Below are 19,246 nucleotides of genomic sequence, written 5' to 3' on the forward strand. Positions count from 1 at the left end.
AAGATACCGTGGTCCAAGTTAAAAAGGCAATACACCAATGCAGTGACCACCAACACTGAAACACCCGCAAGAAAAACTACTCCTTGACTACTAAATAGTGGAAGTTTAGGCATGATTAGCTTTTAACTTTCTAGGCAGCACCTTAACTTCCTTTAGGAGGTTCCAGAAGCACTGGTATACCTATACGATGGCAAAAGATGCTTCCAATCTGTGTGATTTCAATACCTCACTCTAAATAAGAGATGCACCGAGGGTAGTTTTGGCTGTTTATCATTGATGGTCTCTTCTGCAGGCTCCAGGGAGTGTGGGCTTTTAGCTTCAGCTGCTGGCCTGCCATTTGGCTGCCTCCATCTATTTGGCCAAAGTCTCACCTTGGGGCAGGTGGGAAGTTTGCTGGCATCACTCTTGCGGAGCGTCTATGCTGTGGCCAGGCTGGTCCTGCAGAGGTTTGAGTCGCCCAGGTCAGAAGCTTGGGTACGTGTGGTAATGGGCAACTGCTCACACAGGCCCTGGTCCAAAACCTACCCATGTCACGGTCAGACCTCTACGTTCCCATGAGCCTAATCCTGCTACTGGGAAAACTCCAATTGACTTAAATGAGATGAGAATTAGACCATCAGAAACAAGTTTCTAATTTATTTTATAGACAGTAATTTTCTGTCTTCCTTTGCTTATTCTTTTTAAAGTGAGGCATCTGGTCTGGATTTGATCTGTGACTTAAAGAAGAAGAGCATTTATCTTCTTTCTCTAACTCTCCTCTAAGGCAACACACGGAGCCAAGTTCTCACTGCAGCTGCATCACCCTGTCCACTCGCTGCACAGAGACCCCCATCTCTGGGGATTTATTATGTCCTGGACCCATCTGTTGAAGGCTTAGGTTTTTGAAGTTTGGAGATTTAGAGCTGGGTGTGCTGAGGATATGGTGTTTTATTGGACAGCATTTTCTTTATTATATCCATGGTGAAATCTGTGCCAATCCTACTTTTGTAATCGCAATGTATGCCAAAGTGTTGAATCAGTTTGTGATTGGTTACTGCTCTTATTGTATTCTTATTCACAACAACTTTAATTGAGTTTTAATTACATAAGTGTGATGTTTGTGTAACCTGTGACTTTAAAAGAAGGAAAAAGAAAAGCCTTGAGGGGATGTTTTCTTGCTTCTGGTTCCAGCTTGTTGTGTGGCTCTTGAAAGAGATTTAGCTTTAAATTTTTAAATTTTTTTTAAAAGGTGAAGCCAATAATAGAGCAGGTGTTTTATCATAAACACTGACCCTGGGATGTAAGGTTTCCTAGCTTGTTTCTAGCTGAGCCTGTGTGGTGCTGGGTGTACGGCCCAGCTTACAGCACCTACTGCACTTGAGCCTCTGCATTTTCTGCAAAAGCTTTGGAACTTGTTCTGTCAGTGAAGTCAATGGACATTTTCCAAACAGCAGCAGGATCCTGAGCTGGCTTTCACAACTCCGTAACTGCTCAGGATACCCGAGCTCAAAGCTAGGTTTAATCCCTGTTTCTTAACATTCTGCTGCTTTCCTGTTTCAAGTTCATAGCAAACGCAAATTCTCTCTGCTTCTAGAGGAAATTTCTTTCTCTGTTGACAAAAAAAAGTATACCCAAAAAGTCTTGCTCTTTCCAAGTTATTTTCTTCAGTTCTTTTTCTTGCCAATTAGACTTTTTTTTCCTTAGACTAATCTGTCCTTTGAACTTGAGTCAATCCAGATACAGCTTTTGATACTGTAGTTTAAAACTGGAAGTTGCATGTAATTGATCTTTGCAGCAAACAGAGAGATAGAGGTAATAATTTTCTAACAAAATACCTGTTCACTCCAGGTATATTTTGTTCACTTATTTTATTGCAAACTGTATTACAGGAACTACACATGCTTATTAGTCACAGCACATTCTCACCTTGGATAGATTATTACTTTTTAACTCACAATCAACACTAGTGAGTTTGCAATCTTCAGACTCATTTGCAAAAGTATGTACTGTAGGAGCCAATTTTGTAGGCAGATTTGGTTTTAAATGGTTTCTCTGGCTTGTTTCAGTTTACAAGCTCATTGTCTGTAATAAACGAAAACAAAATGTCTTCAAATGCCACTTAGATCCAGAAACTATTCCATTGTCTGAACTTTCAGAAGCCCAGTCGTAAAAACTGTTTGGGATTTTCTTAAACCCATTGCTGGAGTGCTAACCTTTTCCCCTCCCCCACGCAGCCGTACAAAACCACTCTTTACAAATAACTTTTTCTCACTTTCCTACCAATCTAATGACAGCCACATGCTCGTACCACCATGTTCCTGTATTTTTTTAAGATAACATTGGAGCTGTCATCAAAATAGAGCACTGAGATGGCATTGAGTTGTGTAGGAGCACAGCAGGGTTTCGGCACAGTCTCTGGGTTTATAAAGTGAACCTGGGGAATAAAAGTAGATGCATGTTAAGATTTACTTTTCCCCTTTCCCCGGCACATTTTTCTTTTCCAGGCAACCTTCTGTCTGTCCCATACACTCATGCAGACATGTTTTAAACACCTGGCTTTGTGTACAAACATCTTGAGATGTCCCCGGCACGTACGGAGGCTGACGCACGCACCCAAGTCAGATCTTGGGTGAATCTTTCAGTGAAGCAGGTTTTCATTAGAGAAGCCCCATTTGTCAGAAGTGTACCAGTTACGGTATACTCTGCGGGATGCGCGGGAAAGGCTTTGAGAGAAATGCTGTCAGTATCGAGACCCATCTGGGGCCAAGGGCTCTGGGTCCCCTGGCCTCCCTGCTGCAGGACCTCCAAGAGGAGGGGAAAAAAAGCAAATAAAAAGCAATCTATGAGGAGAAAAACATGCAGATATTTCTTCCCTTGGAAATGTAGACGCTTCTTGTTTCCCTAATACTTTTTGTGATGTCATCCTCAGATGTACACAAGGCACGGGATGTGGTGAAAAGGTGGGGTGACACGCAGGTGTGTGCAGGGGGCCTGGGCTCTCAAGCTGGACCCGAGCTGTATAGGGGAGGGTGACCAGGCCGGTCAACTGGGGGTGCTGCATGGCCAGGGCACTCGGGACCAGTGCATCTTCTGGCCTGTGCCAAGAGCTCTGGTGCACTGGCTTTGGTGGCACAGCTGGGCTGGGCCCCCAGCCAACATCCCCCTGAGCACTGGCACTGTCATGGGGACACACCAGCTCAGGGTTCCCACATGGACAACTTTGTGTAATTTCATAAAACAAATACACCCACAGAGCAGCTGTGGGCTGCATAATTTTGGGATTCGCTGACCCATTCTTCATTCTGCCCCCAGATCTGCTTTTGGCCACAGCATACAGTGTATCCTTATGGAGTTTTTCCAAGAGATGCTGATAGTGGGTCTCACATCCTGCTCTTTCCTTCCCATGCAGTGGGACTACACCACCATTAAGATATCTATCATGGGGCCCTTTTAAACTAGAGAGAGCGTGTCAATGCTTGCAGCAAAGACAGGGTAATTCCTAGCCAACTACTAATTCAGGCCACTTGGCTAGACATGTTGAGCCAGATGCTGCAGGCATTGTAATGCACTAATGCAGACTTTCCTCCTCCTGTTCACTTAAGAGATTTTCTTGGGGTATAAACTTATTTCTGAGCAGCACCCATCAGCAATAACTCTGTACTAGGAGTACAGTGCACCTACCAGTGTCTGTACAATGGCATGATTTGTAGCGTTCATATATGAATTCAGTGGGAAAGCACATTCTCCTTCACAGTAATACGCAGCGTAGCCCTCTGGAGCGATGATCCAGTCCTTGAGTAAATTGAAGAAGTTAGATTGTGGAGAAAGACAAAAATATTGTGCAGTGAAACAGAAAGTAAAATAGCACATAAATCTAACAATTCATACATCCACATACAATTACCGTGGCCTGCAAAATAAAAACCTGGTACATTGGCCTTTCTGATGCTATCTTATACACCAGTAAAGCGGCTGCTTTTCCTGGAGGAACAGATCCCACTTTGCCAATGTGCCCAGGGAGGAGCTGAACTAAGGGTTTAGCTGTTTATCCATTCAGCAGTGTCCTCCCGGCTGACCACAAGCATCACTTTGCCCATCGCTGAAATGCAAGTACGAGGTTTCAAAAACTAAAATGCCTTTAACCGGATCTAAAAGAACCGATAAATGAAAATGGACAGCTGTATGTGCATTCAGCACTGCCAGAGGAAATTCAGGCAACTACAGTTTTGTACAAGGACCTAAGTGTGCTGAGTTTCTAGCCAGCCCCACACTAAGTATTTGTATACTCTAACTTTGTGGAAGCACTTATTAAGCACACTAAAGGTAATACACATCTTTTCCTTCAGAGATTAAAAAAGAAAAATGAAATCCAGTTATTGGCTTGTTCTCCCTATTGCAGCTCAATAAGCGATGTGCAAAGGCCGCGCACAGCCCTCACCTGCCACCCCAGGTCCCTGAAGCTGACGTAGAGCTCGTGCTTCTTGCAGGCTTGTCGCTGGTCGCTGCTGCTGTTCTCTGCATGGGGGGAAAGGGAGCTGTGAGGAGGGTGGGGGCCACCCCAGCGCCCACAGCAATGCCTCAGTACCTACAGCAATGCCCCAGCAGGGAGTGAGGCATCACTGCTCATCTGTGGCACTTGTGGCTTTTTTTTTAATATTTTCAGTTTTAGTCAAAAAAATACATGTGAAATGCCCCTCTGGCTTTTTCTGTAAAGCCAAAAAAGGCATGGGAAAATAGGTTTGGGGTTTTTTTTCTGGGCTTCCTCTGACCTCATATGAGCAGAAAGCAGACCTCTGGTTATTGCCTAAAATGAGAACCTGTGAAAGGAGTGAAAGGGAAAGGCCTCCTTTACCTATTTTCTAAATTTTTCACTGTCTTTGAATCACTTGTGTTACTGGTGATAGTTGCCTACAAAGGCAACATAGGACATTAAGGTAATGTGGAATCTGTTCTTCTGTCCAGTGCAGTTGGGTCCAGACCACAGACTTGGCTGAAGCCAAAGAATAAAGGGTCTGAATCGTGGATGTGAACAACCATGGCTATCAGTGCAGTTTTAAAGTTGTGTCCATCCTGGACATACAGTTTGAGCTGAACACCCAAGCAGAAGTACTGGAAAATATTTCTTCAACTCTTGTTGTTGGAAACTAACCCAACATGGGTCCCCACACTGGAAGCAGAACACTGATTACAGGGACTTGTCTAATCTACTTAAAAAGAAAATTCTTTTGTCCACTACCCATCCTTTACAAATGGAATTGATGTATCAGATGATAAAAACACACACTTAAACCGCAGACCCTCTGTGCTTGGGGAACTACAAAACCCTGAGCTCAGAAGCATAACCCACGGAAAACCATTTTAAGATACTTCAGGATTTTGGGTGCACCTATCTCCGAGGCTGCAGAAAAAAATCTTTAGTTCTAGGACAGGAATGACTCAATTAAATATTGGGAAGCTGCAACACGACTGATGGGAGAGAGTTCTGCCATGGCCTTGCAGGTAACCCCAGGCAACCCAAGGTGGAGCTGAGTCACCTAAGACGATGTTGTGCCCTACGTTGTCCTATTCCTTCCACCCCCTGCCAGCTCTTTTTCCATTCAGAGAAGCGCTCGCACAAATAGAGCTGGAATTTGCCACTGTCCTCCGTGGAGCTGGCCCTGTGGTTCCTGCTGGGAAGGTCACCAAGGGCCCATTATTCTGAGGTATCTCGTAATTAAGCCACGTCTCTATTTTCAATGCCTGATGGAGTTTTCTTCCATATTAGGAAGCAGAGCTCCCACCAAAATAGCTGCAATTATCCTGAGCAACGAATGGGTTTTGCTCTTCCATGCAAAACTTTTGGGACTACAAAACTTTTTGGGAACTGAACTTAAAATCACAAACTCTGAAAATCTACATTTTTATTCAGATCCCCTGAAATACAATATTGTTTTTATCACTTACTCATTGGTTTAATGTAAGGAATTGGTATTCTATTTCAAAATGAGAATTTATTTCATGTGGTAGAAAAGGAGATTTTCAGGTTAGATGCCTTTTTTTCCCCTATTGGATTAAGAAATACTGCAGTTTAATGTTGTTTCAAAGAAACATTAGTTTTCTAACTTTTTTGGAATAATTCCTCCTCCAAAGTAGTTTCAAACCAGCAAGGGAACACTGGTGATAGACCAGAGAGACAACAAACAGACTGAATATGGGAGAAACTCTTCCCATCTGGTGTCAAGTCCATCAGAGCATTATCCCGTGTCCAGAAACACCAACCCCGCAACCTGCCCTGTACCTGCAATGTTTGACACCCGGAAAGCTTCCTGGTTCTTTGGTGTTTTTGATCGATTCTGGCTCCTTTGCTTCCCTCCTGTGGAGCGAATGCTGCGGAGGTGGACCTCGGTGGCTTTGAAAAAGGCTACGGTGAACGGCTGCTTGTTCTGTGGGCCATGCCTTCCAATGAGACCCGCCAGTTTGGGATTGATGCTTTGCCCTTAAGAACAGAATGGGCTGATAAGTAGGTTTGTAGTAACTTTTCATTTTTCAGTAGACATAGTAAGGACAAGAAAGAGAAAAGCTGCAGCCTGCCTGGTAGGGGTGATTCCCAGGCATCTCTATGTGCCAATCCACCAAGGGCCTGGACTTAATTGGCAAAGCTGCTTCTGACAAGAGCAGCCCAGCACAGCTAACTTCATTTTATATCTGCATGTAAAAGTTACATAAAATAGTCCTACATGTAATTATTTTACCCTAAATCCACTTATCATTAACTTTTCCTGCATTCTTTAGAGGGGTTTCTTTAAGTTCACCAACATATAATTTGAAGTGATCCTATAAAAGGAACCATAAAATTTAGCCCATAGGAACACTAAATTCCCACTGGAAGGTTATTAACTGAAAATAAAAAAATGCCTTGCATGAAATGTTGACCACGTTCCAGATATACTGTAGCTGAAACAAACAGATCAGATGTTTGGAGATATTTTGCTTATTGCTCTGTCTCAGCACTGCTGTACCCGGTAACTTTGTTCTAAAACTGTTGATTACTCCTCATGCTTCCTTCATCCTGGGCTTTTAAAATAATTTTGATTTTGGTAAAAGATGATTAGGTGGTTTCTCTGTAGAATGAAATCAACCTATAAAAGATGGAGCAAGTGGGCAGTGGCAGGAAATTTAACATTTCTCCTTATTGCCTCCAAAGGGTGCCTGGGCACTGTTGGGAAATGCAGGAGTGATATCCAGATTTATCCTGTCCTGAGCTACTGAGTGCTGCTGCTAAGTCAAAGTTATGGTAATGGCTTTTGTGGTCCTTTTGCTAAGGACAGAGCTGGGCCTTGGCAGCCATAATGTAGCTATGCCACAGGGCAGCTGATACTTTCCTAGAGAAGCCCAGAAAGGCCTGGCCAGGGAGAGCAGGTGAGGGGCTCTACTGTGAAAAATTTCTTTATCTTACTAGTTTCTGCCTCCCATGTGAAAAGAAGTTGGTAACCTGAAGTTTTAATAGGTAATATTCTGTAACTGCTGGTTTTAAGATGAGTAAGGCAAATGCCAAAGCCTATAGATTGTCTTTACGGAATTGTTTCCATCTTTGCTCTTGCACATGGCCAAAAGATTGGTAAAGGTGGTAGACCCATCAAAGGGGGCTGTGGTCAAAGCTTGAGGCCAAGAAATGGCCTGGCCTCAGCTGGAGTCCATTCTCTACTTTTCTAAAGTGTGCAGGCAGCCAGCAAGTCCCAGGCTGCAATTCCTGGCCTTGGTGGAGAGGACTGGCTCGACAGGTGTTGTAATGGGATCTTGGCAGCAGGACGGCTGCCTGGCACAGCCAGGTCCCATGGTGTGTGGAGGAGTGGAGCCAGGCCTTGCAAACCAGATAAACCAAAGCTGAACTCAGACAGGGCACCAGGAAAGCTTGGGAGAAAATAGCAAATGCAAAACCTCATGTAGTAGATTTATTTGTGGACACACATCAACAACTTCACCTTCTGCTTAAGCTCCTTTCCATAAACTTGTCCAAACAGTCTTCATTTTAAACATTTGAGGCTGAGTCCACAAAGTGCTTAAGCAAGTAGCTAATGCTAAATATATAAGTAGTTCCACTTGTGCTTGGGTTTTGCCAGATCGAAGCCTTATTTCCTGAAAACAAGCTCAGCTGCAGGAGTCAGAGCACACTGAACACTGCTTCTATGGCTTCTCCCGAGGAGAAGCAGCCTTCCTGCTTCCCAAAGCTGTTTAAACTCACAAGTACAGCTATGGCTGTGGTTTGTCCAGTGTCAATTATTTTACCTTTACCATGTCTCTACTGGTCAGTGCTATGCAGTGAGGGGACCCAGTTTCACACTGACAGGTGTAATGGATCTGCATTAGCATAGCAATCAGTAGCACTTGACCAATGAATTCCTCATGTAACACCAACATGACATGGTCAAGACCAGTATGGTGGCCGTCTTTCCTTAGGGGGAAAAAAAGGCATGCAATGCTCTGTATGCAAAGTAGCGTATTTCTTTCTAATAAAGATGGGAAAAATACACTTTCTAACTTTCCTATTCATCCAGAAAACAAGGTTAAACACAAGGACATGTGTGTAGTCACCATCAGACAATTATAAACTTCTCCCAAAAGAACTAAACCTGTGCTCTTGAACCAGAGCATGTGGCTTTATCTGGTTTTATGTAGCTGCTTTTTTAATACTGTCAAAAATGGGATCTTAAGTAATAAATTAAGTAAAGCTAAATGGGCAGCTGCTGTTCTCATGTGCTGCTGCCAAGCAAGGCATTGGTGCTGGGCTGAGAGCTCGCTGATGGCTGCTGAGTCACTCGAATCTTCCTTTTGCTTGCTGCTTCAGCTGATCCCCATTTTCTAAGACTAAACAAATACCCTCTCATTCAATCCTAGTTATACACTTTGGTAGACTTATTTGGTAAGATTATAAAGAAATAAAAATTAATTAAGTTAAATTAAATTAATTAAATCAGTTAAATTAATCCATTTCTTTTGTACAATTTCATCTGGATGGCGCTTATGATGTCAGATTTTTTTTACATAGACTGTATTGGCTTCATGGTTAGAGATCTCTATATGTAACAACAGATACAAATAGAGGGTTTTTTTTCTAATTCAGTTAAAGCTTTGAGGACTGCTCAAGCATATCGTGTTGCATCAAAATCCTGCTGTGTTTGCAGCATATGAGTTTCATATGAAGTCCAGGTGTAAAAGCAGCTTTCTTGCTAGCACACAGTTGGTCTATGTCCAAAATGAAACTTGGGGAGCAAGAAAGGACATGTCCTTGCCATTCAAAATATAAAGAAAAAATTATGTGTATGGTTGAGATCTGAGAGTGCAAAGGTGTGCTGCCAAGGGACCTGGTTACAGAAGACAAGAAGACAATTGGGTCCTGTATCTCTATATTTACTTTTTAAAAACTTACCTAACTTTAATGATAGGCTGATTAAAGTATTTTGTTAATCTCTTTTGAGAAATTGGCAAGTCACTTTTTATATTATTTCAACCCTTTACAAACTTGGGCAGATTTTTCAAGAACGTAAAAAGAAACCAGGTTCCTGACTTCCATTGAGTTGAATAACAGATGAGAATGAAGTTATCACTGAATCTGGGAGCTTCGGTCTTTGAAAGCTCACTCTGATAGATCTGGCAGTATGCTTTTAAGGGTCCACTTCCAATTGCTCCAGCAGAGCAGGCAGAGTTACTATAAGAGTGTGCAAGGTTGCAGTATTTCCTTGGATGCAGGATCCTGAACAGTATCCATTGAAATCTGTAATGTACACACAAATCAGCTGCCTGCCTTTGTAATGCTGAATAACGGGACTGACTTTTGCTGTAATATCCCTAGGTGAGGATGGGGAGGACAGAGTCATAAGAAGGCTTTATAAGTATAAGAGTGTGAGCATGATACTGTAGTATCTATAGTGTTTGAAGATATTAAACCTACTTCCAGCTATCACTTTTCTGTGGACTCTCGATGTTTTTCCTGTGCGTGAACCAGAAGTGAATGAATGTGCCATGATCACGGCCACAGCTTTTGTACTTCCAAGCATTTTCTTTAGGAGGCAAACTGGAAACTAAAACCAAAGACAAGTGTTTGAAAACAGGTTAAGCTTGTCTTGGCTGTTAATTTGCCTTACTCTTTAAGAGTTAAGATTAAGTTGTAAATCAGGTTGAATTTGAATCTTTATGCAAAGATGGTAAAACATCTGTCATTGAGGTGGGGACTGGTAACTTCCATGGTGAAGCTCCTGTTTTGTATCTGTTTGGGTTTCTGCCTTCACTGATCGCTCAGAAAGGGCAGGTTAAAACAAACCCTGTGCACCTCTCTGCGCAGGTCTCACATGGATAAAATCACCCTTTCATGTTGTAAATTGCTCTCTGTAGGTTGCCTGATTAAAAAATGCTTTGCAGAGTCTTTATGCAAAATGCTACTTACTGGAAACGTTCAGAGTGTTGCATAAAAGCCAACAGCAAGTGATATCATAGATGCATATCTGGAGAATGAAAGTATGTCCTTAGGTAACTACATTCAGGGTATTTATCATAGTTTTGAGCTGGGTTTTGCTTAACCTCTCCTGTGGGGCAGCCAGACAGTTCCAGAGGGTCCTGGGTCCTAGGAACCCCCCAGAAGATCCAGGGTACACTCTTTTCCTTGCACAAGTCCCCAAGTGAGCATCATGAATCTTAACTTTAAGACAAAGCAACATGACTTTTTAGTTAAGACCTGACTAGGAAAACTCCCCCCTCATTTCAAACACATTCCTTCTGGAGATGTTTCAGAGCCAGGTCTTCCTACTCATTCCCAAACTTCACAGGTTTGTACCATAAGCACGCTGCAGATCTTGCAGTCCAGACCAGGCATGACTTTACCAGTCATTTCTACTGCCACAAAGGAAATTAAAACGTTTCCTAGCTGTTCTCTGAATTTGAAAGGACTTTTGTGCCAATTTACACCAGCCTTCAACATCACCCAGTTGTGTCTTTTCACACATAGCAGAGTTTCTTCCTCTCTCCTTGACTGCACTGCACTACCTGCAAATCAGCCAGCAGCATATATGTACCTTTATGGGAATGTGTACATAGCTAATAGAAAAATGACTGTACTGGTTTTGGCTGGGACAGAGTTAATTCTCCATAGCTGGGATGAGGCTATGTTTTGGACCTGTGCTGGAAACTGTTGATAATACAGGGATGTTTTCATTATTGCTGAGCAGTGCTGACCCCAATGACCAAAGGGATATCACATACCATAGGATGTCATGCTCAGCATATAAAGCTGGGGGAACAAGGAGGATGGGGGGGATGTTTGGAGTTACGGTGTTATGCATGATGGAGCCCTGCTTTCCTGGAGATGGCTGAACACCTACCTGCCCATGAGAAGTAGCGAATGAATTCCTTGTTTTGCTTTGCCTGCATGAGTGCCTTTTGCTTTCTCATTAAACTGTCTTTATCTCAACCCATGACTTTTCTCACTCTTCTGGTTCTCTCCCCATCCCACTGCGAGTGGGAGTAAGTGAGCAGCTGCGTTGTGCTTAGTTGCCAGCTGGGGTTAAATCATGACATATGTCTATAGATTATTTTTTAATTGCTTGCATCTTGGGCAAATTCAGGAAAAAACATGCTTAAGAAATCCTTTTTGAAGGAAAGAGTACTGAATGCTTAAGGCTTCCCCTGGCTGGGAATTGTATACCTGTAATGGAGACTCAGTGAGGGATGTTGGTGTCTGATACTCACCATCGAGGCCTTCCACGGACAGCTGCAGGCCAAGGTTGTGCTGGGGATTCACCACCCAGTGATTACTGGTTGCAGTAATGTCAAACACCAGCCACCCTTCTTCTGCGGCCCAGATTGTTCGAGAGTCGAGCAGGAACAAATCTGAATCCCTGAAAAAAACCAGAAGTGTAATTCCCAGTTACCCAGGCTTTCCACTGGAGTCTATAGACATTCATGTAACATGCTTTAAGCAACACACTTTGTGGGCCTTTCAGTAATAGGTGGAGGATGCCAGTGCTGGGCTGGCGTGCTTTCCCCACTAATTACCTTCAGATGAAGCACTTTTCTTCTCTTTAAAAAAGGGAGGATGGGTTGAAGCAGAGTTGAGGTGGCTTTGGGTTACTTTGCTGTTACAGTTAACCTTAGAGCTGCTGCTGCTACGTCAGGAAAAAAACGCTTGCCAGGCACAGATTTACAAAATTACTGTTTGCATATGCAAACTTGGTAATTGGGCAGACAATGCTGCTCATTATCCTTTCCACACATAATTTCCTGACTTTTATGCATAACTGTAGCACTGGTGCAAATCCAGCTGGAACACTGGTGTGCATATATTAACATATGTAATGGTTTTTAAAATTTGTTCATCTGAGGTTACAGATAATTGATTGAGGCAATAACCCTCTGCGCAGTCACAGGTCTGCGTTGCTTTGGGTGGCACTTTTCTTTCAACTCGCTGCCTGAATTTTTTAAAGGCCTCTGCTGAGTTATTCTGGTTGAAGAACTAATACTCAAAACTGAGAAAGATCAGAAATGGAGAGGATTTCATGCATCTGAAAAGAGTGAAACTTTTCTTGTTTTACAAAATGTTTCCTGGTGAATTTCTGTAAAATGAAAATTTGAGAAAACACAGGTTCTGTTAAGAAGGAATCTTATCAGAAATTAAGACCAAGATAAAACTTGGATGGAAATAGTGAAAAAAATGGATAGTGATGCAGTTCCTTTATAAAAAAAAATGTCTTTACAAGAGGAACAAAGAAACAGAGTGGAAATGCCTAGACAAGTCCCATAAGAGCTGCTTTTGTACTTGCAGTGCACAAACATAGTAACTTTTTTAAGTATTGCTATATCCCTTTGAATGAAGAAATATCCTTTGAAAACTCTTTAATCATGTCCTCAAAGCAGAGCTTATTAATTTTGCTATTATTGATTTGTCAGTGCAAATAAATATATGTAACTTAGTTTGTACAGTGCCTCTTGCTTGCAAGAAATACCAAGTGATTAGAAACGAATCTGAGAAGTGCTGTCAGCAGAGAGGCTTTTGTCTCATAGCTTTTAGTGAAAAGAATCACTAAGATTCCCTGTGAGATACCAAGAAATTAGAGGCTTTTGTCCCACACAGCTGATTCAAACCAGAAATGGAGTTATCTTGCAATGTTTTTACTCTCTAGCTTTCCTTTCAACCTCTGTGGGCCAAGGCATATGAGAGATGATGGTTTTCCTCCGTGAGCGAATGGATGTCACTGCCTCTGGCTCTGGGCTGGCTTACATGAAATTAAACTTCTGAAATTAGTTCCTGCAGAGCACGCGAGTGCGCTGCCCAGCGTGTGTAAAAGGAGGATTCTGCTCTTTTCTCACCACCGCATGTTGCTGCTTAACTTTGGATGCAACAGGGCTGAATTTGCAGACACGGCCAGTGCTGCTGACAGTGCAATTAGTGCTGCCTGAGGAATGCAGTGGCTTTCTGCCTTGCAAGAGCTGTTTTGCAGCTGCGGGATTGCACTGCAATTCTTCCCTTTGCTCAGCATGTTCTTACCATGGAGGAAGGCACAGGAGAGGGGGAGCCTTGCTTTCTTTTAATCAAATTTTTGGTTTGTGGAAGAAGCCCTACATCAGAATTGAACTTGCTGTGACACTTTCTTGCTAACACACAGGGAGTATTTTGGTGATGTTTGGGCAACCAAAGCGGGTGGCTCAGGAAGGGACCTTAGTGCAGCAATGGAAAGCCTCAAGCCAGGTATGGAAGCTGCTCTCTAGAGCTCAGTTAGCTTTGCTGGGACAGCTGAAGATAAACAGTGTAGATAACCCCCTCCCTCCACATACACATCAGTTACAGGAATGTAAGATCCTTGAACTCTAACCGGGGGACAAATTTCAAATTTCCTGGGGTTTCATCCCCACCCAGAAGCGATGGCCCTGTTTCCACAGTGCATGACGCAGCCACGTGAACACCTCCCACCCTTCCCTGTTTACAGCATGCCGAACAAAACGCATCCCAGAGGAGCCAGGGACGAGGGAGTAGTACTGATTGGCCCGTTCCAATGGCTGAGTCCAAGTTTCCAGAAGTAAAGGGTTTTTATATTCACATACTGCATCATTTAAGCATGGCCCCTGACTGGAACTCGTGATTCACACAAGGTTTAGTTAACTGGGACTTGGCTTGGTTGGTTTTTCTCCCTTGTAGTTTGCAGGTTGAAGATAATAGCAGTAATGATTTTTTGATTATTTTTTTCTTAAACTACTGCTCAACTGCAGTATTATTACTCAGAAAAACCAGCCTTTAAGCTTCCCATGCTGACATGATGCAATCGGAGTAACCAGACAACATAAGGCATCAAGTACCAGGGTGAGTCAGTCTGGGAAATTGTATAATTCGTTTGTTTTCCTGTAGTTACAGCAATAAGCAAACAATAGGCCTGGAGGGGAAGCCCAAAGCCAGAGAGATCAAAGGGACACACTAAGGGGAAATGTCCTTCCCACACACTCTTGGAACATTTAGACCCAAAACCACCCCTTGTCAGATGCGCTCTGGAGAAGCTGAAGCACTCCTGGATTAGCACTTTCCACTCTGGCCCACCAGCAGCGGCCAGGGATGGGATGCAAAACCTGACTGGCATTGCAGGCAGAGGCTCCTGAGGTTGTGGCGCCTGTTCTGCTGGAAAGAAACCTCTTGTTCTTTTAAAAAGAACAACCTCTCTGCAAGTGAAAAGCCCCGCTCTCCAAAGACTTATGGCAAACAGCATTAAATCACTAGCTAATAGACAGCAAGCTCTTTAGACATTGTTGGACAAGACATAATGAACATGGCAAAGGAACATTATTCTGCTTAGACTTAAACAAAATTTGTTCTGAGGGTGCCCAACTAATGAGTTGTCATATCAGACAGTGCTAGTTAAGTCTAACTAATAATAAGGCTGGTTTGGGTTTTAGGTTTGAGATAAAGATCCAAGCAAAAGGGAAAAGGTTTCTAGTGCACGTCTCACCCTCTGGTACCTTACCTATCAATTGTAGGCACATTTAGAGTACTCTTGGAGCAATGTGAATAATGACTCTACAACCAGGAGGCAGAAGAGCACTCTGGCTCCTTGGCTCTGCATTCAGTCCCTTCATTTGAGAACTTCAGAGCCTTTGCAGAAATTGTACTGAACCTCCAACCAGACCAAGAGATAGGAAAAGGCATATGATCCTCATTTTACAGAAAATTACGCTGGGACGTGAAAATGTTAATGTCTAGATTAGAGTTACATAAATGATGAAGTCTGGATCCAGACCACAAGTATGTTTTGTTGAGACCACATCAAAATGGCTCAGCGTTCAAAGTACTAACATCAATGGGAGTGTCAGAGCTTTTAGCAATGATAAAACTCAGGACATTCAGCTCAGTTTTCTCGAGCATCAGGCTGTCGATGGGGGCTAAGATGAGAACAGGAGGTTGGCGCTTGTCTACTGATCCCTTTGGTAGTGTCTCATGCTGGACGCCAGAAAGGGGAGGTCCCTCTTGTTAGAAACAGTCCCAAAAATTTGTCTGCAGGTCATGCAACTGCTGTGCGGTCTGTGAAATTTCCTTAGTAAACATGGTGCTTTCTGGAATCAAGGGTGAATAACAAGTATTGCAAAGTGAAGGTGGCTGGGGAGGACGCATATAAGATCTGTCTAAAAAGTGGCTGGAGTTATGGAGGTAGAAGGGCTCTGGAGGGCTGGTGACATGAGTGGGGTAGTAAAAGCAACCACAGGCGATTAGTGGAAGAGAAAAGGACTACAAGAAGAAATAAGGGGAGACAAAACACAGCAAAGGGAAGTAAGAGTATCCTGAAAGGAAACAGTAAGAAAATTGCCGTGTGGCAACGCAGTAATTCTAAGAAGAGAATAAGGATTAACAACCGTGAAGCTTCATTAAAATAGTATGTATGGGCTTTTTGCCTTTTGCTGGGGTATTTTTTCAGCCTCCAAGATGCACTTTTGTTTGCAGCCATAAATGTTAGAAGCATGCCCAAAAATTAAAGTGCAGCATCTCTCCTAATCATCTGCCTTGATGAGCTGGGGCATGAGGAAGAACGTGGGAGGAGGAAGAGAGACTCAGTGAAAATACAAGAGCTGGTAATTCTGCAATTGCAAGAGAGAACACGTGATGAAACTCTGCAGTTATATACTACAATGCTATAAGGTCTGTACTGCTTTAGGGTAGCCCTCCTGCCAAACAGCATCTTCTCTTTTGTCTATTATTTTCTTCACTCACTTTTCTCATCCCCCATGTCAGCTCTGTTATTTCAAGCTGTTGGTTGACAAGTGGTAGTAAATACTAATAAGCACTTCCAAATGGGATAAAAATAAATGGGCAGAAGGACAGACAGCGGAAGAGAAGGTGACTCTCAGCAACTTCCATTACATTGCAAGATGAGCCTATTTCTGCAATGTGCTGACGATCCCGGTTGGGAGCAGACGTGGAGCTCTGGCTCACCTGGCTGTGTCCTCGCAGCAGCCAGCCCAGGGCCACTGCCACAGGTCCTGCTGACCCCTGCCTGCGCTCAGGTCATCTGCCAGCCCAAAGAGCCCGGCTCCTCTGGCCACTGCACCGCACTAATCCCTACCTGCTAGTTCGAAGAATTACAGATCAAACAGCGTTTTGAACAGTAACGACACTGTGACATTTCCCAACAGACTTCGAATGGCTTTACAAATATGGGTCAACCCTCCCGCTTCCATTTTAAAGTGGGAAACACTTGAGACACAGATATGTTAAATGTCTTATTGGCTTGGCATGTAAACCCCAGCCACTAAGCCAGGAGCATAATCCTATCCTCTTGACTGGCATTTTAACCCTAGAGGGGCTGTTTGGGTCCCAGGCATGGTGCAAGACAGCCCAAGGACAAAGCTGGCATGGGGGGATAGGAGCAATTCATGTCCAGGTTTGAGCAGGTGGAGGAAGGAGAAGGCAGAAAGGGCACCCTTGGAGGGTGAGAGGAGATCTGAGGTTAGAAGACATCTGTTTGGATTAAAAAAACCTGTTGTATCCAGATTCCAGTTTGCTTGGTGTCATTGCTTAAAGTCGGCTGCAGCTGTCCAAAGACAAGCTTAGGAAAATATTTTTCAGACTTTCCTACTTTGAGAGGGCCCCAGAATCAGCCTGGGCCTCTCCCTGGCACGTTTGCAACACCCTCTGTACACAGACCTGCTGCAGTCCTCCTCCCACACCTTCCCTTCCCTGCGTGCCCGGGATCCCCTGCTTATCCTTCCCTTTCCCTCCCCACTGGTACAAACTCTCCCCATGCCCTCGGGGAGGAGCCCCCAGCCAAACACAGCCTGGGCTCCCCTCCAGGTGAAGGGGTGGCCACAGCAGGAGTGGGGTTTGCTGAAGGTGCTTTCCACGGAGTGGTCTGAAAACTGGCTGTGCAGTAGTGAATCAGAGCTGTGTACATTTTGATGTACCTTAGGAGAAATTAACTTAACTTTAAAATTTCGGCAGATTCATAATCCTGTTTTGTGTGTCTCCAGTAGTCGTGTTCCCTTTCCTATGTGGTGTTTGAGAAGGGCAAGTTCTAGGTTTCAAAGACTGATTAGAAGTGGCAATGGGAGTCTGTTACAGAGAGATGTAACATGTTTCCTAAACGTGAAGCCTCTTGTAAAAGCAGTGCTGAGAGAAATGAGGTTATATACATCTCTGACACGTTATATACAGCTGTTTCTGTTCAGCATTGAATCGCTGCTCATTAGTGCATCACTTAGCTGAGCAGGAGCCCACTGGGGTATGCAAAATGCTTCCTGCAGCTACCCAAGCGCCTCTGAAGAGCTGTGCCTTGCTAAGTGAGTTCTGGATTTGTCAGAGGTTTTGAAGGCTGCAGTGGCTTTTAGGAATGGTCTGAAGGAGATGACGAGATGCAGCTCTGTTCTTGGAGAGCAAGTTCCCTTGCTACTGTGGCCCCAGGGTGTATCGGGATGAGTAAGGTTATCAGCCAATGTGCAGATAAGTCACCAAAAAAAAATTTAAAAAAAAACAAAGCTGTTGTCAGTACCTTTCTAGGTGCTGTTAGTAGTTGAAGATACTGTCATGGTGCTGGGGCACAATGTTCAAATAAACTATACCTTTCTTTGCTGCACCATCCCTAGAGTGATCACATTGGTACTTTTTAAAAAAGGCTCCAAAAAGGCGGCACATCTGCTTCACGGGCTGGGTGTGCCTAAGCCTTTCTTAGTTACTAGAATTACATGTTTCAACCCACAACATAGAAACAGACACCAATGAATGGGAGAACAGGGTCTGGAGAGGGGCTCAGGTTTGATCTGGGTGCAGAAGTGGTGTAGTCTGAAACACAAACTAAAGCGTTCCAGCTGCAAGTCAGACCCAGGAATGCATCATGCAAGATCTTATTTTTCTGTAGGGCTGGTAACTTGAGCATTCAAATCATTCACTGCCTTTGAAGCCTGTGAAATCCATAATGGCCACAAAGTAAACATGTAGCAACTACATTTCAATTACCAAGGCTGGACAAGTACCTGGCTTTATTCTCTCCAGTAACAAAACTCCCATCGACTTCAAAGGGGTTGGGATTTACTCCACAGTGCAAGTGCCGGGTCCGGTGAAATCAGAGATGTTACTCCGGGATGAGGTATTTTAGTTTCTGAATGTGCAGACAGATAGGCAGGATCGAGCTCCGATGTTGAGCGGAGCTATACAGGCTGCATTTTCTCTGCGGCCTCAGGTTAACAAAGGGAGGATGATGCCGCGACCAATAATCTGCCCCAGAGCTGCATGAGTACTTTTTGAAAATACACCGATCCCTATCAGCTGCAATAGGAGTTGAGTATGCAACCTGCCTAGCTGCTGTCAGACATCCCACTGCATACCTGCATGTCTCTTCAGCCCTTAAGTCCCATTTTAAATTCTTGCACTGGCCACTGCTTTCAGCAATACCGGAGAGTCTGAGGGAGATGGATACTTCTTTTGCAAAGTAGTTCACAAACTATTTCATTATTCCACTCTGAAAGTGTCAAAGTTCATTTTTCTCAGGCTCATATCCATAAACTTTACTTTGACATGTTCCCTGTGTAGGCGTACAAGATAAATGCCCTCCAACACCTTGCAGCAAACCTTGTGCCCCGTGATGGGCGCTCCCCAGCACCGCAATCTGCTTTGCTTTCCCGCAGCACCCAGGAATGAGGAGACAGAGGCTCAAGCAGTGCCCAGCTCCCTGGTGGCAACCTTCAGTTCCCACTCGCAGGATTTGTGACCATGAATGGGGACTTGATGTTCTGCTGCTCAGCACCCTCCTTAAGCCAGACACTGGCTTTATAG

At 43.8% G+C, this 19,246-nt stretch overlaps 1 protein-coding gene across 1 annotated transcript in view; it reads right to left on the reverse strand.

Moving 5' to 3' along the window:
- Positions 1-1,832: 1,832 nt before the first annotated feature.
- The window catches only part of BMP7 (bone morphogenetic protein 7), a 45,487-nt gene continuing 28,073 nt past the window's right edge, over positions 1,833-19,246 (reverse strand). The window contains exons 3-7 of the mRNA XM_010192678.1: positions 11,698-11,846; positions 6,257-6,454; positions 4,418-4,494; positions 3,661-3,771; positions 1,833-2,413 (exon numbers count right to left, since the gene is read on the reverse strand). Of these exons, the coding sequence (XP_010190980.1) occupies positions 2,264-2,413; positions 3,661-3,771; positions 4,418-4,494; positions 6,257-6,454; positions 11,698-11,846 (685 nt within the window). The 3' untranslated portion in view covers positions 1,833-2,263. The remainder of the gene's footprint in view (positions 2,414-3,660; positions 3,772-4,417; positions 4,495-6,256; positions 6,455-11,697; positions 11,847-19,246) is intronic.

This window comes from Mesitornis unicolor, unplaced genomic scaffold, assembly GCF_000695765.1.
Source record: "Mesitornis unicolor isolate BGI_N332 unplaced genomic scaffold, ASM69576v1 scaffold17400, whole genome shotgun sequence".
Taxonomy (NCBI): Eukaryota; Metazoa; Chordata; class Aves; order Mesitornithiformes; family Mesitornithidae; genus Mesitornis; species Mesitornis unicolor.